The following is a 25,620-nucleotide window of genomic DNA, read 5'->3' as shown; positions in this document are numbered from 1 at the left end:
TATTATACATGATAAATAACATACATAAAATGTACAGATATTTATTCAACCTACATCACGATCACAATCTAGCCTACACAAATTAAAAATGTCGTCTCTGTTGCATGGGAGTCCAAAACTGTTACTATTCAGGATTCAAAGTTGCAAAAGTAGCAGATCTACAAGCTCAAGCGTGTGGATCTGCTATACTTTTGATGCTTTTGAGTGACACTGTAGTATGATCAAGTAGGACATTCATTTACGAAAAAACTGAAAGTTTGAAAAAGGAGATTAGATTTCTGCCTGAATGTATTCTACATAATACTGCAAATGCAGTACATATAGTCACTGTCGGGCAGAAACCTCGTATCTCCAAGTTTCAAATGTGTACATTTTATCGCAAAGTAAAGCCCTGCCTCACCATACAAGGTTGTTGCACAAAAGTAGTGAAAACAGCCGATCTACAAGCACACAACGCCTCGCGGTGCCAGGCGCTGTGTGCTTGTAGATGGGCTGTTTTCACTAGTTTAAATCATTTTTAAAATGATGAATGCAAAACGAACGGTTTTGGACATACAAGGTTTTCACCCGACAACGACGATATAAACTTAAACGTGATTCCCACACAGAAAACGTATGCGTCCTTATGCTGTACTGCGAGCTGTACACATCAGACTGTACAATGAACCCTGAGAGACCCCCATCTGACACGCCACAGGTAGTGCTTGATCACACAATTAACCCATTTAGGGCCTAGAATTATTGAATGCTTTAACCAGTGAAAAATAGCAGATATACAAGCTCACAGCGCGGCACCGAGTGCCGCGCTGCGAGCTTGTAGATCTGCTATTTTTGAAAAAGTCGTGAAAATATGTGCAAATCTTTGAATATATGTATTTTCAAAGTGAACGTTTGTAACTCAAATTTTTCTGGGGGGTCCCTGGAACTAAATGTTTTGAGATGGGGGTCCGTGGCCAAATAAATATCATTTTGGGGGTCCTTCACATGAAAAGGTTTGAGAACCACTGACAGTAGTCTCTCAAGAACAGACTAACTGAGCTCCATTTAAGTGAAAAGGACCTTTTCTTTGACGATGGCTGGCCAGATTGCTGACACAGAAACATAGGGTTTTCAAAAAAACATAGAAGGATTCAAAAGACACATAGAATCTGGTCAAAATTCTAATTTTCACGATTTTTCGTTGCGAGCTTGTAGATCTGCTATTTTTTTTTTTTTAAGTTGTGAACATTTTTGCAAGTCTTTGAATATTTTTCATCTGATTCTACAAATGTCTTTCTAAATCCTTCTAAGGTTTTTGAAAAACTCTTTTTTTCTACCATCAGTGGTTCTCAAACTTTTTCATGTCAAGGACCCCTAGAATTATATCTATGTATTTGGCCGCCGACCCCCATCTAGAAATATTATGTTTCCGGGACTCCCCAGAAGCAAATATTTGAGTTAGAATTAGAAAAAGATATATTCAAAGATTAGCAAAAATGATCATGATTTTTTTTTTTTTATCGCAGATCTACAAGCTCGCAGCGTGGCACTCGGTGCCACTCGGCGAGCTTGTATATCTGCAATATTGTTCAATAGCTAAAGTATAAAATAACTCCAGGTTTTGATGCGTTAACCGAGCAAAAAGGACATCTTGATATTCCAGTTCCATGGCTCCTGCACGGGTCCTCGGGGGTGCAATTTATGTTGATGTGCTTTCCCCATTTATTATTTACAAAGAATGCCCCGGCCCCTTAATTAGCTCTAATTAAACATGGGAGACCTGGGAACGTGATTGGCAGGGAACATCACCCCATGTGTCAGACATCTGGGGGGAGTGAAAGATAAGGCATTGGGTGGGTAGCGATGGATGGGGGTGGGGGGGTGGGGGGAGTGGGGGCTGCTTTGCAGGGGTGGTTGGCAGGGTAACGCCAGGGGTGGTTTGAACCTGCACTCCCAACCTGACTTTCCAACTCTGTCAATCAAGCCGGCAGCAGCTGTCACGGTTCACAGGGCAGACGCATGCTTAGAGGGCTGCGGCGGTGGAGGGGCTGCGTGCACGTGGTGTGTGTGTGTGTGTGTGTGGGGGGGGGATGTGTGTGTGTGTGTGTGTGTGTGTGATTGTGTGTGTGTGTGTGTGTGTGTGTGTGTGTGTGTGTGTGTGTGTGTGTATGTGTGTGTGTGTGTGTGTGTGTGTGTGTGTGTGTGTGTGTGTGTGTGTGTGTGTGTGTGTGTGTGTGTGTGCGTGTGTGTGTGTGTGTGTGTCATGTGTGTGTGTGTTTGTGTGTGTGTGTGTGTGTGTATCGTGGATAGAGGGGAACTGGGTGACCATTAGTGGTGTAAGGCAATGGTTCTCAACCTGTGGGTCGGGACCCCCAGGGGGGTCCCCAAATTATTTTGGAGGGGTCCCCAGGTGATTAACTTAATGTGCAACAATGTTTTCTCACTCAACAGTAAACAACCCAACATAAAGTTTGAGTGTGTAGTGAGTATCTATCTATATGTTTCTAAAGTGACTTTTTTTTTTTTTTTTTTTTTTTTTTAAGATTCTTTTTTTGGGGCTTTTTGCCTTTATTGGATAGGACAGGACAGTAGACTGACAGGAAATGGGGGAGAGACAGGGAGTGACATGCGGCAAAGGTCGCCCGGATCGGGAATCGAACCGGCGACGCCGACAGGCATTGATGCCGAAATGGCAATGCCTATACGGTATGCGCCTGGTCCACTAGGCCACCAGGTGCCCAAGTGACAATTTAAGGACCTTTTAATACCTCTAAAATTACAAATTAAACTTTGGCCAAATTGTCGAATATGAGAGGCAGAAATTGTGAAAATAGCCAATCTACATGCTCACAACGATAATGCTATTTTCACAAGGGTTAGGGTTAGGGTTAGAACCGTGTTATACAAAATGTAAGGCCTCAACTCTCAGGGTGGGAGGTCCCCAGTTAAAATACGATTATTTTGGGGGTCGCGGCCTGAAAAGGTTAAGAACCACTGGTGTAAAGTACCGAAGTACATTTACTTAAGTACTGTACTTTTCAGGTATTTGTACTTTACTTGAGTATTTCCAATTTCCAATACCTTTACCTCTACTCCACTACACCTCGGATCCAAATATTGTACTTTTACTCCACTAGATTTATTTGAAAACATTAGTTACTAGTTACTTTGCAGATATAAATTATAATATTACAAAACATACATTAACCACTTTAGCCCTATTTTGTACCTGGGCTATTTAAAAATATCTTAAAGATCCGCTATGTCCAAACATAATGAATGTAAGTAGATTTTGAATGTCAGACTTTTATATGTAACAAAGTATTTCTGCGTATATTGCAGTAATGATACTATTTAAGTAAAATGTGAGTACGTTTTCCATCACTGGTGACCATACATACAGTATTATGCACATTTCCTATCAGCGTTTCAACTTTCTATTATGTACTGTATTTTTGTCACTTAAAGCAGCACTATATTGTATGTAACTTTCCTCTTCTACCCCATAATTCAACCCGGTTTCTTGCACAAGCTTAGTGCTGCCGATTTATATGTATGTTTTACCGTTGAGCTAATAGAGCATGCCTGCATGCTCGAGGGTTAATTTGAATCTTGACCATCACGTGAAAATTTGTGTCATATCCGTGTGTCCAGGTGAGACATGACCTTTGACACAATAAGTCTCTATAGAAGAGCAACAACCAAACCAATCGTATGAGTTATATTGTATTAACATAGTCTACCATACAGATTGGCCAAAATTACATTTTATTCATTAGAAAGGTTAACCTGACTTTCGCCAGATGGTGACAGCATTGCGTTGCATTGCTTACCATCTGGGCTCGCTCCGGCAGAACCGATGTAAGGGGCGGGCCATTTTTTCAAATTCTATAGCAGGTGATTGGATATGGCCGTCTCTCTGTCACAGTCTGGGAGTGCCAACTCCAACCACTCATATTGGCCTGTCTGCATGACGTTGCACCCAGAATCTGCCTCCTGGGTTTCCACGTGGTCTGCAATCAGACTCTATTGGCTCAGAGCCGCTCAGAGCCCGCCCATAGCTGCCGCTGATTGGTCCGGCCCGGGACTTTACGAGTGTTATCAACTCTGCCGGACCGAGCCCAGATGGTAAAGCAATGCAACGCAATGCTGCCACCATCTGGCGAAAGTCAGGTTAAAGAAAGGTTAGATAGTGAGGCTTTAATGCCCTACTTCATGTCAAGCTAAAGTAGTGATTTTTAAGAAAGATTCTCTTCCATTTCCTGAAAAGTTAAAGGGATATTCGACTTTCAACAGGGAGCAGTGGAAGGGCCTCTCTCCACATAGACACCCAATGTAACTTCAACCTCCATTTTAACCATGATAGATTCATTAAAAACACCCATTATTTTTTCTGGTGACTCATACTACCCTCCTAATATGTGAGAAGGCTGTGTTTTTCCGATAACTTTCTTCATTTATTTTTAATAATTATTTGGGAAAATGGAAAAAATGAAATACAAAAAAATTGTTATTAAAAATAAACGAAAAAAGATATCGAAAAAACACAGCCTGCTCACATATTAGGAGGATAGTATGAGCAGTGTTGGGAAAGTTCACTTTCAAAACGAACTAGTTCAAGTTCAAGTTCAAAACTTCTAAAATGAACTAGTTCATTTCCTAGTTCATAATTCTACATTTTGAACTAAAGTTCATGGTTCCCCAAAATGAACTAACTTAGTTCTTTTTAGTTCTTTTTTTAACCATAATATTTTTATACTTTTGGCTATTCAAATGTTTTTTTTTCTTTCTTTTTTCCGTTGCTGCTAGCTATTATTTGTAAAATTATTGACACAGCCCGAATAGAACCACACACAGCAATTAGCGTATTTCATCCAACTTAACAGTGCCCACAATATTTAGGTGCCCACCACTAGTGCCCAGTCTTCCTCCATAATGACTGACCACTCACTGACTTTTCATTTAGACCACCAGGATATAGGTGTAATACATGATAATAGATTCTATTGTGTTATAACCACTATCAATCTATTATAGTGTATTATAATTATCATAGTAATACATTAATACTTTATAGTGTATTATAATCACAGTTATAATCCATTATAGTGTATTATAATTTATTAGGATAGTTGTATACAAATTTATATTGTATTATAATCACATTTAAGGGTTAATTCTTTTCTTACCAATAGGGCTACGTTTGTGTAATGGAAAATGTCGATATTTTGATGTGGTGTTGTGTTGTGTTGTGTTGTGTGGTGTGGTGTGGTGTGGTGTGGTGTGGTGTGGTGCTAAACCCGCAGTCGAAAAGGCGCTTATTGTGGTGTTGTGTGGTGTGGTGTGGTGCTAAACCCGCAGTCGAAAAGGGGCTTATTGTGAAGTCAGAGGTTTCTAAACGTCGTGCCCATCTGCATGTTTAAGCGTTGGTTAAAATAGCTGCTCTACAAGCTCACGTTGCCTTGTGGATGCGACGCGTTGTGAGCTTGCAGATCAGCTATTTTCGGCATGCAACACACGTCATACGGCGAAGTAGTCAGGCTTTACTTGCGTTGCGAGACATAACGAGGAAGAGAAGCACCCAGGCAGACAGCAGCACCGAGGCGCTCAGTCCGCTCACATATCAACTTTCGCGAGGCTTCAAGTCTGCAGCTGGGTGTTATTGGAGCATAATGTGAAATGTGAATGAAAAGAAAGACGTGAGGACAGAAGACCGCGGACCGAATGAGCGAACGAGCCGACGAGCGCCGTTCATGGACGTCAGAATGAACGCGTTCGACAATAGCGTTCATCAAGCGGAAACACGGAGCGTTCAGTTCACGTTCGCCCAAAATATGAACGTGTTCGTGAATGATCGTTCATTGAACGCGTTCGGGTACAACACTGAGTATGAGTCACCACTCACCAGAAAAAATAATGGGTGTTTTTAATGAATCTATCATGGTTAAAATGAAGTTTGAAGTTACAATGGGTGTGTGTGGGGAGAGGCCCTGGGCCTGGAGGGCCTGGTAACATTTACATCAAATATCTAAATATTCAATCAAGCTAATTAAAAACTGTTCAGGGTATTCATAAAAGCCTGATTAGATGATAAAATTACCAAAAGTTTTTTTGAAAGTGAAATATCCCTTTAAGGTTTTGGACATACATGGTTTCCCACCGACCATGTTTGCGTAAGGCTCAGCGGTCGTTATCGAGAAATAAAAATCCCGCCAGGCTGATACCACCGACGCGAAGCGGAGGTGGTATCAGCCTGAACTTGAAGCCTAGCCTGAACCTGAAGTTGATCAAACAGAATCCATTTTCTGTTACTGCATCGTCTATTTATCGCTTCAAATATATTTTTTAAAACATTCTTGAGAGCAACGTTTAGTTGTAAATGACACTGTGTGTTTGTTTACGTGGCTGTCATGTTGGATACGGCATACAGGGGTGTCGCACCAAATTCTGGGCCCTGGGTACAAGGATTCACTGCGGGCCCGTGCTTTAACTATTGAAAAATAGCAGATATACAAGCTCACAGCGCGGCACCGAGTGCCGTGCTGCAAGCTTGTAGATCTGCTATTTTTGAAAAATCATGAAAATCTTTGAATATTTCAAATCCTTCTGAGGTTTTTTTGAAAAACCTATGTTTCTATGTCAGTGGAGCTCAAACCTTTTCATGTGAAGGACCCCCAAAATGATATGTATTTGGCCACGGAACCCCATCTCAAAATATTGAGTTCCAGGGACTCCCCAGAAGCAAAATTTGAGTTACAAATGTTCGCTTAAAAAATACATATATTCAAAGATTTGCACACATTTTCACGACTTTTCAAAAATAGCAGATCTACAAGCTCGCAGCGCGGCACTCGGTGCCGCGCTGTGAGCTTGTATATCTGCTATTTTTCAATAGCTAAAGTATAAAATAATTAAGGCCCCTTCACCACCTTGGGCCCTAGTAACTCAGTCCCACTTTCCTACCCCTTGTGACGCCCCTGACGGCATACAATTCACGTAGCGAAGCAGGTGCTCTTGATCGGTCTGTTATAAAAAAATAACACAACGCTGATTTCAGCGATTGACCAATCAGAATCAAGCATTCAACCAAGCTGTGTAATAAATACAAATATTATTTGTATGCAATTTATAAATAAACATTTAAAGGAGTAGTTCACCCCCAAAATGACTTTTTCTACTGATTACTCATGCATTGGAGACTTGAGTTCAATAATAACCCTAACCCTAACCCTAGTGCTCACTCAGCGCAGTGATCTGTCAAATCTATCGCATCGTCCAAGAAACATGGAGTAAAATCTATCCAAGACATGCAGTACCATCTTATTGCTCAATGCTCAAAGAACTATTCATTAATTTCTACGATGTGCATGGTGTGTGTGTGTGTGTGTGTGTGTGTGTGTGTGTGTGTGTGTGTGTGTGTGTGTGTGTGTGTGTGTGTGTGTGTTTGTGTGTGTGTGTATATATATATATATATATATATATATATATATATATATATATATATATATATATATGTTACAGTATATTTGAAAAAAACAGTAGAATTGAGATAACCTGACTCCGCCAGATGGTGGCAGTAGTGCGTATACTGCATATACCGCACTGCTTTTACCATCTGGGCTTGCTCGGGCAGACCCGATGTCAAGTTCTTTAGCAGGTGATTGGATGGGGCTGTCTGTCTATCACAGTCTGGGAGAGCCAACTCCAACCACTCATATTGGCCTGTCTGCATGACGTTACACCCAGAATGCGCCTCCTGGGTTTCCACGTGGTCTGCAGTCAGACTCTATTGGCTCAGAGCCGCTCAGAGCCCGCCCGTAGCTGCCGCTGATTGGTCCGGCCCGGGACTTTACGAGTGATATCAACTCTCCCTGAGCAGGTTCAGATGGTAAAGTAGGGCGGTACGCACTACTGCCACCATCTGGCGGAGTCAGGTTAGAATTGAGAAAGGAGCGCTCGTTTTAGTTCACCTTATGGGCCTGGTGAATGCCAACCTGCCAACACTGGTGGATGTTAACCTGGTGAATGATACTATGCCTAAACCTAATCCTAATCCTAACCTCAGTAAAACTATGCCTAAACCTAACCCTAACCTTAGTAAACTATGCCTAAACCTAACCCTAATCCTAACCCTAACCTCAGTAAAACTATTCCTAAAACTACAACCCTGTAGGACTGATTATGAGTAGTTCCCCGAAGGAGGGACCTCTTGCTCCACCTTGTGCCCAAAAACGAGCGCTCCTGTTCTCAATCTTACTGAATCTCAAAAACACTGTGACATATATATTTTCAGGGTTCAAATTCAAAAGTAGAAAAAGTAGCAGATCTACAAGATCAAAACATGTCACTTTGCGCCACACTTCGAGCTTGTACATCTGCAACTTTTGATACTTTTGTGCGACGCTGCAGTATGATCAAGTAGGGTGTTAATCAAAGAAAAAAACACAAAAAGTTAGAATATTGGAGACACAGCAACGATATATATAATCACTAGCTCTGCATTATTATCATGTATTCTTGTGTGTAAACCAGGTGAACAGCACACAGACATCCTCAAGGTTCTGATCTCTACAGCATATGGAATGAATGCACTGCAGACCTCACAACTCTTTCAAGGAGTCTTTGAAGTGTGAGACTCAGTTCAAATGTAATGTGTGATATACAGGGAAATCCCTCCGGGAATTGGGGAGGTGCAGGGCTTGGCTGGGGGGCTGAAAAGAATGTATAAAAGTACTCATTATGCAGAAGGTGCCATTTCACACGTTTTCAAATGTATAACATGTATACAAATCCTTTGAAAATAGCCGATCAAGCTCACAACACAACGTGTCGCAAAGCGACGAGTTGTGAGCTTGCAACAGATATTTTCAAACTGTATTTTCAAAAGTATAGGGCTGAAGTGGTTTTGTAAATATAATTGTAGTGGAGCAAATATTTGCCTTTGAGATGTAGTGGAATAGATGTATAAAATACTTCAGTAAAGTAAAAAATACCTCAATAATGTTCTTTTATCCTTTTATGTCCATCTATAAAAATACATTGTTGTTATCGGTTGGAAACCTCGAAAACTGTTAATGTACTTTCGGATTTCGATTCGAAAGTAGTGTGACACTATGTATGACAGAGTATAGATTATGAAATTTCCCCCAAAAAATACAAAGTTAGACATTTTGGAAATTTCGGTTTCTGCTCGATAGCAACGATATAGAGTATATGTTTTTGCAAAAGAATTGACTATTAACTACAAATTATACTCAGTAGAGCACAGACCTCCACCAAGATGACAATTTGTCTATACCATGCTTATGGTGAAGAAAAAGAAATCAAACATAGACATGTACATAGACAAAACAAAAAACACAGTGCAAAAACATCACCGCTTTAGGATGGCATAAAGTCCAGTAATAGGAAGAAATTTAATACATTTAGTCCAAATATATAACAATGAAATAGTATGACGGCATGATAGTATGATGGTAAGTACAGAAACCCACCGGCCTCTGGAGTTTCGTGACTCGTTTGAAAACATTTATACATTTTGAACAATAAGAAACGTTTTGACTCAGGACACCAGCTCTGACAAATCAGCAGGATTCATTATTAGTGTGACTCAGGTGCCAATGCAAGTGCACACCAAAATGTGCTTACATTCATAGCATGGCTTCATTTTCTGCAGAATCAGATGTAAATCCTTACAGTCTCCTCCTAGAACCTTGCTTAAACTGCTACGGAATGCATCCTAATCTGCAGGGAGGTGATATAATGAAGTATGCTAATAGAAAGAGCACCTCGCCTAGACTATAGAGATTTCCAAAAGGTCATTATCGCCACTCAGTTAACAATGCTAGAATTCTTACAAAGATTACATTTAATTGAACATTGGGGAGGGGGTACTGTTACTCTTAAACTGCACAGGTCACTTATGTTATATCTTCACTGTCAGGCAGAAACCTTGTATCTCCAAGTTTCTAATGGGTACGTTTTTTTTCTTCTTTTTTTCTTTTGGAAATTAAAGCCATACTTCATCACACAAGAGTGTTGCACAAAAGTAGTGGAAATAGCAGATCTACAAACACACAACGTGTGTGCACTGTACTGCACACAAAATGTGATGGAAATAGAGCTATACACTTTCTAACCACCTGCCCACTATACCAAAGACATCATAGACACATACCGTACTTCCCACAGACTACACACACCCAAAGTGAGTTTGAAAACATGACCAACAACAAAAGACTCCCATACCTACTGGGAGAAATACAACAATGTGCAAACACAGCAGCAAGATTTGTGATCTGTTGCGATAAAAGAAAGCTAGAGAATGGGATACAACCACCCCAAGGACTAAAAACCATTGAATGGCATCCAGACCTACTGTATATACAGTATAAACAGAGGTGCTACCTTTAAACACGTTTTAAATTTGAGGCTTTTTTTCTTTTCTTTTCTTTTCTTTGTATACTATGGAAATCGTATTGAGAAAACAAAATGCTGGTATTTGTTCCAAAATGTTCATACCCTGTATATACTGTAGATAACGACAAAATGTAATATAAGTCTGTTTACTTTACACAATGCTGTACCCCCTACAACTGTATACCGGTACACTGTATGTTCCCCATTTTCAGTTTTTATTATGTTTTGAAACTTGCTTTGGCAATGTAAACGTATGTTTTCTCATGCCAATAAAGCTCTGTCTGTCTGAATTGAATTGAAAAGTGTGTGCTTGTAGAACCGCCATTTTCACTATTTTCTTTAAATAATAATAAAAAAGGAACGGTTTTGGACATACAAGGTTTCCACCCGACAACGACGATATGCTGTCGTTTAAAGTTTAATTTGACCTCGAGGTATTGAGAAAAGAGATATGGGACAAACAGCAGACAGCAGGAGTAAGAAAGAGAGAGAGAGAGAGAGAGAGAGAGAGAGAGAGAGAGAGAGAGAGAGAGAGAGAGAGAGAGAGAGAATAGAAAAGGCATGGTGGGGGAAAATTGAGTACGGAGAGGGAAAAGGAAGAGAGATGAGAGAAATAGCACATTAGCACTTATGGATTAGCTGCCTTTTCTGTTCCCAGGCCCTGGTTACAACCCCTGCAGATGTGCCTGCGCTCCGAGCGAGCAGGACTGCCGAACCGACCGGCAGTGGTCATGTCTTAATTAACGAGGAGACATCTGATCAATACGTAAAGAACGATGGAGGGGCAGACGTGAAAGGTGGGACAGCCCCGTGCGGTTCAAGGTTTTTGTTTTCCGTTGATGTGGAATAACATTAGGAATCAATAACCACTGTATGCACTCTGATGACTTTATACTGGGGAGCAGCTGTGAGGGGGAGAGGGAAGAACATGCTTTGACATTATCTAGACAAGAGACGAGACCAGCCTGCGACGGCAAAGGACCATGAAAAAATATTTTTGATTCAATATTACGCCATATACAGTAGCCTACCACAATGTATTTAGAGTGTCTTCATTTTGACATGGTTAAATGACCTACTGCACTAGCAATTAAAGACTTTTTTGCCAGAGGAAATGGCACGTGTTTTAACCCGATAAAACCGGGAATGTAATTTTATATGTTAGCTAGTGTAGCAACATCAGACTCTAAGGATTTAGAACAGTGGCTCTCTAAAATAGCAGATGTACAAGCTCACAGCACGCTGGGTCCCCGGCACAAATATTTTTTACATATCAATACATATCATTTGGGGGTTTTATTTATTTAGAAGGCTATTTTGTAGAACTGCATGGCCTCGAGTCTTAAAGGACAAGTCCGGACTGAAATAACATATTGGCGTTTTTTTGTTTGTTTTTTTGCGATAAATGACTGGCCATGGGGTCTATTTGCAGGATTGTCCCTGTCTTCCAGTTTCTCCAGGAGTCCACAGCAGCCCTCATAGCATTTTTCTTTTTTTTAAATGAATCTGTCATTAGTTGTCAATAGACACACACACGCACACATCCATGTTGTCTCACACAAGCCGCCACAGTATCGTAAATCATGTTTTGGTGTGAGCGTTTAGCACAACTGGCAATCAAAGTGACTGTACTGGACAATCACAGCGTGTCTTTTCCAAAACACATAACAGCTTAACATCTGTTTAACAGACTACGGCGGCTTGTGTGGGACAACGAAGGCATGGATGCGTGTGGATGAAAAATAAAATAAAAATACACCTTTGACCGCAACAAATAGCGTGGTGATATGCTTATGGAGTCTACTCTATGCTATGTGGGGGAAACTGGACAACAGCAATTCTGCAAATAGACCCTATGGCCAGTCATTTTGGATCAATATATATAGGAAAAGGCCTATATGTTATTTTAGTCCCGGTTTGCCCTTTAATGGGTTAAAAAAGGTGTCTATATCTCAAATCGGAATAAAGGACTTTATGGTGACATATTGAACTGGCAAATGCCATCCAAAGCCAGAGCATCACATTCACATCACATTGGCCAACATATCCCCAGGTCGCCTGGCTGACACAGCAAATATTTAGCTCTCTTTCCTCTGACTGAAACTTGTGGAGCTTTCTGGGGTTAGAAAAAGAAAAAGGAAAAAGAAAGCAAAATAAAAAATGTCCCGGCCAGGATGGTCATTCTGTGATAAGGCTTTCACATTTGGATGTGGCCAGAAGGCTGCTGAGCCTGCTGGAAAGAGGAAACACTAATCAGCCTCTCCCTGGCTTCCTCCATCCCACTCCCCTTGCAAGTGAGTTACTGATCCACCGCTGGACAGAAATCGTATGTTTATTTTCTTTTTCTTTCTCGGGCAACAAACTTTTGGTGGAAAATTGAATTTGATGCCCGAGGGCAGGATGGAGAATTGGGCAAAATTGCCTATTTTCCCTGCAACCCACCTTTTGCTGCTCTTTCTAATGAATGGCCAAATAAGATATCTGCGGGAGACGGTGTGCTGTGCCGGGGAAAACAGGTCTTGCAATTTAAGGCCCATCAATTCATGTTTACAGCACCAGTAGTGTTTATATTGGGAGAGTGTGCGTCTGACCGTCTGGCATTGGAATTTCCCCCTGATGGGGCTAGAGAGGGAATACCACCTGCCGGCATCGCTAATTAGTAAATCACCTGCTCGACATCTGAGGTAATATCCGAGTTCATTGAACAAAATGTTAAAACCACCAATGACCACCAAACAGCCACAGCCTCTGTCTGCGGGCCCCCTATTGCTTTAAAGAATGAATGAAACATATTGCGGAAATTGTCAATCTACAAGCAAATGTACCAGCATCGACAAGAAATCTACACAGTTCAGTGGGTTTCAACCAGTGGTCCGGGGACCACCAGAGGTCCTTGAGGGGGTTCCAGGTGGTCCCCCACTATATGATGGAGAGTTGGTAACCAAATGGACCTTTACTCAATTCAAAAGAAGTCTACACAATTAGAGAATTGTTATTTTGATCAACGTTTGCCTTTTATCTCTCCTATCCCACATCAATACAGCATGGAATTGTGGACAAAATCTTATCCTTCGACAACAACATATTCAAAGTTTGGGGTCTACGAGGCTAAATCTCGTCAAATGGTGGTATGTGGTTCAAATGCCAAATAAATAATGGGCCTTGATATGAAAAAGGTTGAAGAATAATGCTCAAAGTTTCAACTGAAATGATTTTTTTATGAATTTCATTTTTCTCTCCTTTTGAACTGACCCCCCTGGCGCTGCCAGGAGCCCCCAGTCCTGTGGACTAGTCTTTGCATGTCCACGAGTTCACAGTCTGTCCAGTGTTGCATGCTACCCAGCTGTCATTCCTCCGTTTCTTGTAATTTTTCATTGTGTTGTCCAATAAAACAGAAATACCCTGAAATGTAACCTTTCCAAAGTGACAGAAAATGCCTTACAGACAATTCCATCAATCCTCTGACTAGATCATTGACATAAAATGTCATGGGCTGAAATCTCTACATCTGCTAAAAAAAAGAACATTAAAAGAATGTTGTCAATTATGCTTGGTATATTTCATAGTATATTCCATCAGTCCAGTCATCTCTGGGAGACCTGGGATACATTGGATTTGGAAGCGGCGCCTGGCTGGGGTTTTGGAATGTTTACAAGTATCTCTCTGCTCTGCTGATGTGTCCCCGATGGTTACCATTTAATCAGCTGCAAATGCTCTTAATTACAAGATTAGTCTCCCACCAATTAGCGCAGGGTGCTAATGGTTCTAATCCGCTGCCGAAGTCAACTGAATTCTAATTAGGGACTAACTGTTTTCAATTCACCTAGGGCCCATCTGATGGGTCATTACCAACCGTAGTTATTCTCACATAAACCAACTGGAGCAAGCTACATTGGTCCCATTTGGAAAACCAGCTGTAGGAGTTTTATGACTGGCACGTGGTCCATTTGCATGCGCCATGAAATTACAGTGCTTTTATTCCATTTAAAAAAACCTCTGCAGTGGCTTGATGATGGAAATGTGGCGTACATGGCAAACCTTGAAAGTTGTCTTTACGGCAACTTTTACACAAGTTACAGTATTATGTTATATCTCGAGTCATGTGGTTAAGTATATATGAATCAGTGCATTATAAAGGGGCCTGCTGGGAAATAATGACTTCACATACATTTTAATGTTTGCCTGCTATCTCAGAACCTTTTACATATGCAAAACAAAATGGCAAATAATATAATTTTATGGACATAATTCCGAAGCAGAAGAGGATGTCATAGCCGCGGGTCTCTCATATTTCATGGTGAAAGCGTGCTGCCAAGTCAGAAGAAAGGCATTTCATCTGAAAGTAAAGTAAAGCAGCCTTGGGTCTTTTATTTGTGTGAATACCAGTGGAAATCTGACTTCTACTTAGTTTGGTGTAATTGAATGCCCAGTGGGTGTGTTGAACACTGTAGAAGGTTATGTAACCCTATTATTCATAATACTGCTATAATTGATAATGTTTTTCTAAGCCCCACAAATACTCAAAATAAACACTTGTGTGCTATTCTGAGACACTGCTCTAATCTAATGATGTGTGAGACAGTGTCACACTCACACATATAGACAGTATCGCACTCACACATTGTTGGGTTTCAGCCATCAGGCCTGATTTACTTAAATAGCTAATCCACAAGCTCACAACATGTCAAAGTGCAATGTGTTGTGAGCTTGTAGATTGGATATTTCCAGTGAGCAACACCTGATAAGTAAGTATAATTCACCCATAATAACACATGCCTAGAAACCAACCAAACATACACTACCAAACGTTTCCTTTGATGATTGTGGACACTCAAGTTCTCCATATTTACAGGAACACACTAGTTAGTAAACTGAACATTAATTTACAGAAGTGGTTCTCAACCTGTTGTCTGGGGACCACCAGTGGTCCTTGATGTGGTTCCAGGACCAGGTGGTAAATGTTGGTAACCAAATGGACGCTTAGATGGAACGTGAAATGAAACCAATTGGACCCCTCTCAAGAGTAAAATTATGGTTACAAATCTGCATTGATTTAAAAGTACAATACAAGAAGTCTACACAATTAGAGAATGTAAAAGATTGTTATTTTGATCAACGTTTGCCTGCTGTCTCTCCTATGGTACCACACATCAATACAGCATGGAATTGTGGACCGAATCTTATCTGGCGATAACAACATATTCTACGTTTTGGGTCCTGAGAGGCTAAATCTCATCAAATGGTGGTCTATGGCTCAAATGCCCAATAAAAAATGTACCTTGATATGAAAAGAGTTGAAAACAACAGATTTACACCATCACAATTTTCATTGCAATAAGAAGGAAATATACTTTTTTTGTTTGTTTTTTAAACAAACTGACAGTGAACTTTTTAAAGTTTGCATTAACATTGGATTGAGCTCCCCTGGGCTTGTGGTCTGTGCCAGGATGATAGAAGCATTAGGCGGTGGGGTTATGAGATGAAAGCATAATAATCATGAGGATCTCTAATGAAACGGGCGAGAGAGAATATTAAAGTCTTCTCCCCTGCACCGACGAGACGAACAGAGACTGGTGTTATTTTCCATTAACTGTCCTTGTCACGTTAGGGTTGTATGCAAAGTAATAGCATGCAGGAGGTTAGAGTTTAATTGTAGCTCACACTGTGATTTCATTCGCTCGTATTGTTTTCTGTGAAAGGGTTTTGCGACCGAATAAACCACATAGAAGCTCAGTGCAGCATGAAAATAAATAGTCTAATGACGATACTGTAGATCACATGTTGTCATCTGAGTCATCATGACAAATCACAATCCACAGGCTTTAAAATTCAATAATAGTTCACCCCAAAAATAGCTTTTTTTCTATTCATTACTCACCCCATGGAGATTTGAATTCATGTATTATTGTATAATTCATGCCAATAATTTGATGGAGACTCAAAGAGCTTGCTTTGTTCCCGCAAAACAAAGAGTCTCCTCAAATTATTGGCTGAGGAATTCGACAAAAACAAAAAAATATCAGTGAATTCAAGTCTCCACGAGGTGAGTAATGGATAGAAAAAAAGTCATTTTGGGGGTAAACTATCCCTTTGAGGACTTTGACTTGTTGCCTGGATTCACTCCAACACCCAGCGCACACACACACGCATGCACACGCACACGCACGCACGCATGCACGCACGCACGCACGCACGCACGCACGCACGCACGCACGCACGCACGCACGCACGCACACACACACACACACACACACACACACACACACACACACACACACACACTGACACACTGACACACACTGATACCCGCTGACACACACAGCAGGCGGGTCTTTACCTGCCCTGGACCTTGATGTCGGAGATGGCGTAGAAGTAGCGCGACAGGTTGTTCTCGTCCACCATGGTGGCGCCCGTGGCCGGCTTCAGCAGCCGGACCCTCAGGTCGGTGATGGTGAAGAAGTCCCGCAGGTTCCGGGTGGTGTCCAGCTGGCCGTAGAGCGACGCCATGTTGTGCAGCCGCGGCCCGGCGAACAGCGCGAAGCGGTCCTTGATCTCGAAGCGCACCGTCTTGTCGTTCTTCCACACGTAGCCGCGCGAGTAGTCCTCGGTGCAGATGATGTCGAGCAGCGTGCGCTGCGTCAGCTCACCCACCGTCTTGGGCTCCATGGTGAAGGCCTCCAGGCAGTCGGTGGCGTAGAACTGGTAGGGCGTCCACGTGCGGCCGTAGTCCAGCGACTTCTCCAAGACCATCTGCTCGGGGCGGCCCGACTCGAAGGTCAGCACGATGTCGTCGGTCAGCTCCACCGTCTTGTTCCAGGACAGCGTGATGTTGACCTGCGGCGGCGGTGGGAACGCAGTGCGTTTACTCAAGTGCTGTACTTAAAGGAGTAGTTCACCCCCAAAATGACTTTTTTTTCCCTTTTGATTACTCACGTCCTGGGGACTTGAGGTCAATAATATTTTTAGTTTTTTGTCGCATTCCTATAAGATTACAATTTGATTACAATAAATGTACCCCCATTGATTCCGGGACCCAAATGCATTTGGGTCCCCATCCGAAATGGGGGTAAATTTACTGGGGGTAAATTTACTACTAATAATACATTTTTTGTCTTAGGATTTCTTTTATTGAACTCAAGTCTCCATGGCATGAGTAATCAACAGAAACAAATATTTGAAAAATGTAGTTGCTAGTTACTTTTTTCATTTAGATTTGTATTACTAAACATACATTAACCACTTAAGCTCTCCCTATATTTTTTTATCTATTTGAAAATAGCTGAGCTACAAGCTCACAATGCGCCGCATCGCGATGCGTTGTGAGCTTGTAGATCTGCTATTTTTATACATCTAGAATGGGACGTTCTGCATAATGAGTACTTTTACTTTTGGTACTTTAAAGGGGAATACCACTCATTTTCAATATTGAACTATGTCATTAACTCTAAGGTACAGTATATTAATTACATAGTTCAATGTTGAAGATGAGTGGTATTCCCCTTTAAGTACATCTTGTAATGTCTGAATACTGGACTTTTACTTGTAACAGAGTGTCTCTACATTGCATTATTGATACAGTACTTTTGCTTAAAGGAGGACTTCACCCCTTTTCAACCGGTCTTCATATAATAGGTCCTCTAATGTTCATGATAAAATAGCACTATTTTTTCTACTCAGTCTGGGTCTCATAGGAGAGTCGTGGGACGTGGGTGGGTCAAATCCATCCACCAGTGACTTCATGAATGGGAATCAAAGCTAATAGAAACTGCAGGCTTTCTATTCCTGAAAAGTTGCAATGTTAAAGTGGAAGCCATTGTTCTCGCGATAATAAAATATACTGTTTAAAAAAAAAAAACTCTGTCAAAACGATGATGTCACTGGTGGATGGATTTGACCCGCCCACAGCTCTCCTATGAGACCCAGACTGAGAAGAAAATAATTGTGCTATTTTATCATGAACATTAGTGAGGACCTATTATATGAAGACAGGTTGAAAAGTGGTGACGTCTTCCTTTAAGTAAAACATGCGAGTACTTCTTCCCGCCACTGACCTGCAGAGGCTTGGGGTACTTCCTCCAGGAGGTGGACTGCCAGAAGGTGGTGGGGTTGCGACCCTCAAAGTCGAACATGAGTTCTGGAGGGTGGGCCAGCTCCTCGGTGCTGGCGTCACACTCGTTGTTGCACATGTAGGGATTCTCCTGGGGACACATGAGGCGTACAGACGGTGTAAGTGCACGTTAAAATGGCAATATCTACATTAGAATGCAAATACATTATGCCAGGGTTCCCCAATTAGTTTTCCCCAAGGGCCGAATTATGTCTAGGGTACCAAGCCGAGGGCCACAACATTGCAGGGGGCGACGGTGGCATTCCCACTACTCCAGCGACAGTTTTCGTCGTTGTCGGGTGAAAATCTTGTCTGTCCAAAACCGTTCTTTTTGAATTTATCATTTTAAAAATGATTTAAACTCCGCGAGGCGTTGTGTGCTTGTAGATCGGCTGTTTTCACTACTTTTGTGCAACGGCCTTGTATGATTTGCGAAAGAACTTACACATTTGGAGGTACGAGATTTCCACCCGACAACGACGATATACTAGTGTTCTGCTGCTCTTATACCACCATTATTAGTGGGGTTGGTGGGGGCCAGACAGTAGCTCCCCGCGGGCCGCAAATGGCCCGTGGGCCGCCTATTGGAGAACCCTGCATTATGCTAAAAATAAACATCTACAAGCTGTTTCCTCTGGAGGAAACGGTGCGATGCTTACAGCGGGCTACTCTGTGTAATTTTAAGAAGGACATTTGAACCTCTCACATGGAAAAAAAAAACTTGTTTATGACATGGCTTTAATGCTAAATCAATAAAGTGTTATACTGTAACTTCAGCGCTGAATCGATACGGTGGAGAAGCAGAGCTGAAGTTTCACCGTGTAGATCGCACATACTGTAGTAAAATGTAATGCTGATGGACCAGAATGTTAGATCAGGGGTCTTCAACAGGGGATCCGGGACCCCTAGGGGGTCCTCAGAGTTACGACAGGGGGGTCCTTCAAATCTTTGTGCGATAGAAACCTTTTTTCTCCTTTTTTATATTAACCACTTGAACCCCAACGCCATATTCGGAGAACTTTAGCCAAAAATAGCAGATCTACAAGCTTGTAGATCGGCTATTTTCAGCAAAGTGGTTTTGGTGTAGAGGGAAAAAAAGAGCACAATAAGTACAGAGTGAAAGGTCAAGTTTATTAAGTATTGACGGTTCAAGTGGATACATATCTGATAACACAAATTGACATGAATCCAAAATACACTGATGATTGTGCTGTCAAACGATGAAAATATGGAATCTGGGGGTCCTGCTTCATTTCTCTCTCAACTAAGGGGTCCTTGGCCTGAAAACGTTGAAGATCCCCGTGTTAGATTAACACTCAGAACTCTGCTGTTTACCTCCCAACAACTATATTTACAACAGAAAGAAGCCTCCTATATGGAGTGATATGTTGCTGTGCCACAAAGGGATCTATCTTTTGATTAAGTGTTTTTGAAATGAGCTCTATCTAAGGATCTATCATTTTATTCCCCCAGAATCACATGAACACGGAGCTCCTAGACGTTTCAAATGTCTCTCTTGTCTGTCGTGATGCTGTGCCCCACGTTAGGTAAGGATTTATGTTCACGCGACGGCCTAAGATGCATATCGGAGGCCCCGCTTTATACTTCCTCGTATAAAGACAATTTAGCACAACGGAGCTTAAATTCAGCATTATAATCTGCAGGTGCACAACGTAGCGGGACCCTACAGCTGAAGACATTGACCTCCTCATCAGCAATATAACCGCCCGTATTCTCTTTCAGCACCACTCCTGTCTACATTGCCACCCAAATTGCCAGAGTAATTGATATTCCTGTGTGGTGCTGCCGGTCGAGATGGCACTGGAATGCCGATGAGTGGGGTTCTTATGAAACACGCAAAGGGACATGCATTTTTCATGGGCTCGCGTCTGCCCTGCACCATCAACATCCACCCCCATGTGTGTGTGGGGATGGGGGGGGGGGGGGGGGGGGGGCTTGTTTGAGTTGTTTAGTTTGTGCGTGCGTGCGTGCGTGCGTGCGTGCGTGCGTGCGTGCGTGCGTGCGTGCGTGCGTGCGTGAGAGAGAGAGAGAGCGCGCGCGTGCACATGTTTGTGTATGAGAGAGGGACTGTGCAGCTTCTCCATGTTTGTGTATGCATGAGGAAGGGAACAAGACAGTGAGAGAGAGTAAATAGAACGAAGGACTGTGTGTCAGAGAGAAGGAGGGAGAGAAGAAAGAGAGAGAGAGAGAGAGAGAGAGAGTGTGTGTTTGTCCATGTGTGTCAGCATATGAGAGAGAGAGAGAGGGGGAGAGAGGGAGTGTGGGGGAGATAGAGAGAGAGAGAGAGAGGGAGGGAGTGTTTGTCCATGTGTCAGTGTATGAGAGTGTGAGAGAGAGAGAGAAATAGAAAGAGAGAGGAAGTGTTTGTCCTTTTGACAGTGTAGAGTGAGAGAGCACACATAGACATCAAAGGGGGCTTGCGAGCCCCTGCCCTTTTATCTGTAAAAAGTGCCCTCTCCAGACCATGAATGCAGTTTTTACTATGGCGAAAGAAACGCAACTGCCTTCTTTCCATGACATACGTGAAGGCAGCATTCAAGAGAATTGCCTTGTCCAAACTCTCCTGAACTTGAATGCAGCATCTTATGTTGAAAGAATATTGAGTGACAGCCGCTGATATGCGCGTCCGGGAATATTTGTCCTCTCTGTGTATCAAGCATCGAAAATAGCCGACCTCCAAGCTCACAATGAGCTTGGAGGTCTGCTAGTTTCGATATTTTCACCAAAAGTGCCCCTTTAGAGATTTCCCCTGCCTCTCTAACATTCTCTGCACGTCCCTGTGAGAGAGAGAGAGAGAGAGAGAGAGAGAAAGAGAGAGAGAGAGAGAGAGAGAGAGAGAGAGAGAGAGAGAGAGAGAGAGAGGGGCAGTGCAAGTCACACTGCAATTGACATTCACCTCACCTCTGCTCCGTGAACAATGAGACTAAGCGCTGATGAGATTCAGACCAACTGTAAGGCAGCTCGATAATCAGCAATCACTCCACACTCTGCACGTGAAATTACCTAAAGGTGAAGATGATAGCGTTTGCAGTGTCGCTCCCCCTTGTTATCTCTGTTGTTGTGAGCCTTTCAAATCGTAGGCACCAACACCATGCACGCTCACATTGCTTTAGGGGGCTTACAGATAACACCGGAGATCACACTGTGGCTCCGCACGGCCCCGGTTCTTTAATCACGTATATCGTCACTGTCGGGCAGAAACCTCGTATCTCCAAGTTTCAAATTTTCAAAAAAAAAAATTCCGCAAAGTAAAGCACTGCTCCATCATACAAGGCCGTCGCACAAAAGTAGTGAAAACAGCCGATCTACAAGCACACAACGCCTCGCGGTGCGAGGCGATGTGTGCTTGTAGATCGGCTGTTTTCACTAGTTTCAATCATTCTAAAAATGATAAATACAAAACAAACGGTTTTGGACATACAAGGTTTCCACCTGACAACGACGATATGACACGAAGGAAGGGATGAGAGAAAGAGAGGGGGCAAGGCAGAAGGAAGGGAAGAAAGAAAGAAAGAAAGAAAGAAAGAAAGAAAGAAAGAAAGAAAGAAAGAAAGATGGACATATAAACATAAAAAAAAAAAAAAAAAGAATATGGCTTTGCTCCACTGAAGGAATCCATTTGAAGGTCCATCACAGTTAAAAGCCCGAACCGATAACCCCAGAATGAGAGGAAGGAGTCACACACACACACTGTACTTTTGATACAGATCAGGCTTGCACACACAGTATACAGTCGACAGCATGTGGGTTTTATCCCCAGAGGGAGCCATGCTATGCTATCTGGGTGGCTTCCACCAGCGACCTGTTCCTGGGCCAGAGGAGATAAGCAGCTGATAATAAGGCAGAACATGACCGAGGGCCAGCGTCGCTGCATCCACGTTGTTTGGCCCGACTTGTATGAACCGTGTCTGTGTATGATCCAATTAGGAGAGAACAGGCCAGGTCTATGCGTTGCCATACGTCGGGTGTCACTCCCTCGAATAGCTGATCTACAAGCATTGTGAGCTTGTAGATCTGCATTTCTTTTTTCTGCCTGACTAGTGCGCAAGTGTAAGTCACATTTTATACTGCTGGCTGCTGAGGCAAGGAGAGAAGGAAAGAGGAGTGTGAGAGAGAAAGAGAAAGAGAGAGAGTGCTCCTTTATGCGATATCGTTAACATAAAAAAAGACACCCTTAAAGTCTCTTTGAAAGGGCAAACTTTCGTTGTTCCTCTCAAGCCTGTAGACAGTACCCACACGCAAAGACATGTCGACAGGCAAATACAAGCTCAGAGAGAGAGAGAGAGAGAAAGAAAGACCCAAAGTGACGAAACCCATCCTCAAAGGCACCACATCAAGAGAGAAAGACAGAGAGGGTGGGACTGAGTTACTAGGGCCCAAGGTGGAGGGGACCTTAATTATTTTATAGTTTAGTGAAAATGTGTGCAAATCTTTGAATATATGTATTTTTTAAAACTGGAACTAATGTTTTGAGATGGGGGGGTCCGTGGCCAAATACATATTATTTTTGGGGGTCCTTCACATGAATATATATTATATGTATTTTTTTTATCTTGATTTTTCAAACATAGCAGATCTACAAGCTCGCAGCGCGGAACTTGGTGCCGCGCTGCGAGCTTGTATATCTGCAATTTCCCAATAGATAAAGCACAAAGTATTGCGTAATAATGCGTTCCCAGTCTAAAGAACATTCATAGGGGGCCCGCAGTGAATCCTTGTACCCAGGGCCCAGAATTTGGTGTGACACAGAGAGAGAGAGAGAGAGAGAGAGAGAGGAGAGAGAGAGAGAGAGAGAGAGAGAGAGAGAGAGAGAGAGAGAGAGAGAGAGAGAGCATAACGGGCCATTTGGACAGGACGCTGATGGGCAACAAGTGCCACTGACATCAGCGAAACGTGGTGCAGTGTTGTTGCGAGCACAGCGGGTTAGATTCCCCACTGTCTGCTGCTCCGCGCAAAGTTCAACTGCAGCTGACCTGTCAACACGCGCAGCCATTAACGAGAGAGAGAGAGAGAGAGAGAGAGAGAGAGAGAGAGAGAGAGAGAGAGAGAGAGAGAGGAGTGGGAGGGGACACACAGAATGATTTGTGTCAATTGTACGTGTGTGCTACATGTGTGACTGAACTCCCTGTGTCCAGTCAAACACTTCCGTGATTTAAATCAGTGGTTCTCAACCTGTGGGTCGAGACCCCCAGGGGGGGGGACCAAATTATTTTGGGTGGTCCCCAGATGATTAACTTAATGTGCAACATTGTTTTCTCTCTCAGCAGTAAACAAACCAACATAAAGTTTAAGTGTACGCACATTTCTAAAGTGACAATTTAAGGCTCACAACGCCTTGCAACGCGAGGTGTTGTGAGCATGTAGATCTGCTATTTTCACAATAGAACCGTGTTGTACAAAATGTAATGCCTCAACTCTTAGTGCTCATCAGGGTGGTGGGGGGGGGGGGGGGGGGGGTGGGGGGGGTCCCCAGTTAAAATAAGATTATTTAGGGGGGTCGCAGGCCTGAAAAGGTTGAGAGCCGCACTGATTTAAATAACAAGACTAATGCACGAATACATCACATAGAATACAGTAAGTATTCAATGCTAGATGAGCAGAGTGGAGCGCTCCATGGAGCCTCTGTCCATGGTCCTGAACCACAGGGACTGTGAGCTGTCCATGGTGCTGAGCTGTGTGGTGGACAGGTGAGCTCCTGTCCATATGGTTCTAAAACCAGTGGTTATCAACAAAGGGACCATTATTTATTAGGCATTTGAGCCGCGGACCACCATTTAATGAGATGTAACCTCTGTTACCTCTCAGAACCAAAACGTAGAATATTTGTTGTCGTGGCCCGGGGATCCGTATATACCGTATTTCGGTATTACCGCGCGTGAAAACAGCCACGGTATTGAAACCGTGAGATTTACAAGCTCACAGTATTGTGCTCACGGTGTTTTGCGCATATGATGCGCAACTCCACTTGTGCGAGCGGCGAGTCGCGACTGAGGCGTCTTACTAGTAACAATTAGTTTAAAATCATTATTTACTTTTACTCAATTAATTTGATAGGCTAATAAAATATTTTTTTCAAAGAATGAAACTTGTGTGTTAGTTTTTTTTTAATGGCCCCTAGTTACTGTATATAATTTAGATTTTTTTTTTTAAACACCGCAAAATACCATTGTTTCATATCGTATCGTACAGTAAAATCTCAAATCGTGGCATTCATGGGATAACATTTTGTCCACAACTGTATGCCGTATTGATGTGGTACAACAGGAGAGATAACAGACAATTCTTCTACATTCTCTAGCGGTGCAGAATTCTTGTAAATTAAGTATGCAGATGTTTAACAATAATTTAAAACCAAATTCGGTTTCATTTTACACCCTCAAGAGTTAAAGGTCTATAAGGGTCCATTTGGTCACCGACTCTCCACCATTTTGCTGGGGACCACCTGGAACCCCTTCACGGACCACTGGTGGTCCCCGGACCGCTGGTTTAGAACCACTGTTCTAAACCACAAAGCTCCCTTATCCACTGAACAACTCATTGTTTGTGTCTCCAGGTGTGACATTAAGAACCAAAGAGATGCATGACAGATAATCCTGAATGTAATCATGCCTATGTTATGTGTTGAAACATTCTGCATCCATAACAAATGATCTAAGACAGATTATCTAAGCACTTCTGCTTTTCAGAAACTGCACTACATTGCTGCCTATAATGTTGTTCAACACACTATGACAATTACACTCAAATGGGCACATTTGGAGAGAGCGCTGTTGGGTATGGGGTCTTTCACGTAGGAAGGGCCTAAACGCCCAAAAGGGAGATTTCTTCTAGTTCTTGTAACTTACAACACTAGGCATGATTAAATGCAGGTTAGCAGGTACTGTATATCTGTCATGCACCTCTAATGCATAATTATATTCTCTGCTACAGAAGAATGCAGACACCTTGTATATCTCCAAGTTTCAAATGTGTATGTTTTTTCGTAAGGTAAAGCCCTGCTTCACCATAAAACTGTTGCACAAAACGAGTGAAAATAGCATACAAGCATACAACGCGTCGCGGTGCGAGGCGTGTGCTTGTAGATCGGCTATTTT

At 42.4% G+C, this 25,620-nt stretch overlaps 1 protein-coding gene across 1 annotated transcript in view; it reads right to left on the bottom strand.

Moving 5' to 3' along the window:
- Nucleotides 1-25,620, bottom strand: part of LOC308284806 (netrin-G1-like) — a gene marked incomplete at both ends in the record, with an annotated part of 134,226 nt that overhangs the window by 53,872 nt on the left and 54,734 nt on the right. The window contains 2 exons of the mRNA XM_080725533.1: nucleotides 16,736-17,232; nucleotides 18,450-18,596. Coding sequence (XP_080581659.1) covers nucleotides 16,736-17,232; nucleotides 18,450-18,596 — 644 coding nt within the window. The remainder of the gene's footprint in view (nucleotides 1-16,735; nucleotides 17,233-18,449; nucleotides 18,597-25,620) is intronic.

Source organism: Nannobrachium achirus (genome assembly GCF_963921795.1).
Source record: "Nannobrachium achirus genome assembly, chromosome: 5".
Classification (NCBI taxonomy): domain Eukaryota; kingdom Metazoa; phylum Chordata; class Actinopteri; order Myctophiformes; family Myctophidae; genus Nannobrachium; species Nannobrachium achirus.
Note: the sequence above shows the minus strand (reverse complement) of the source record. Positions and strands in the feature narration are given on the sequence as shown.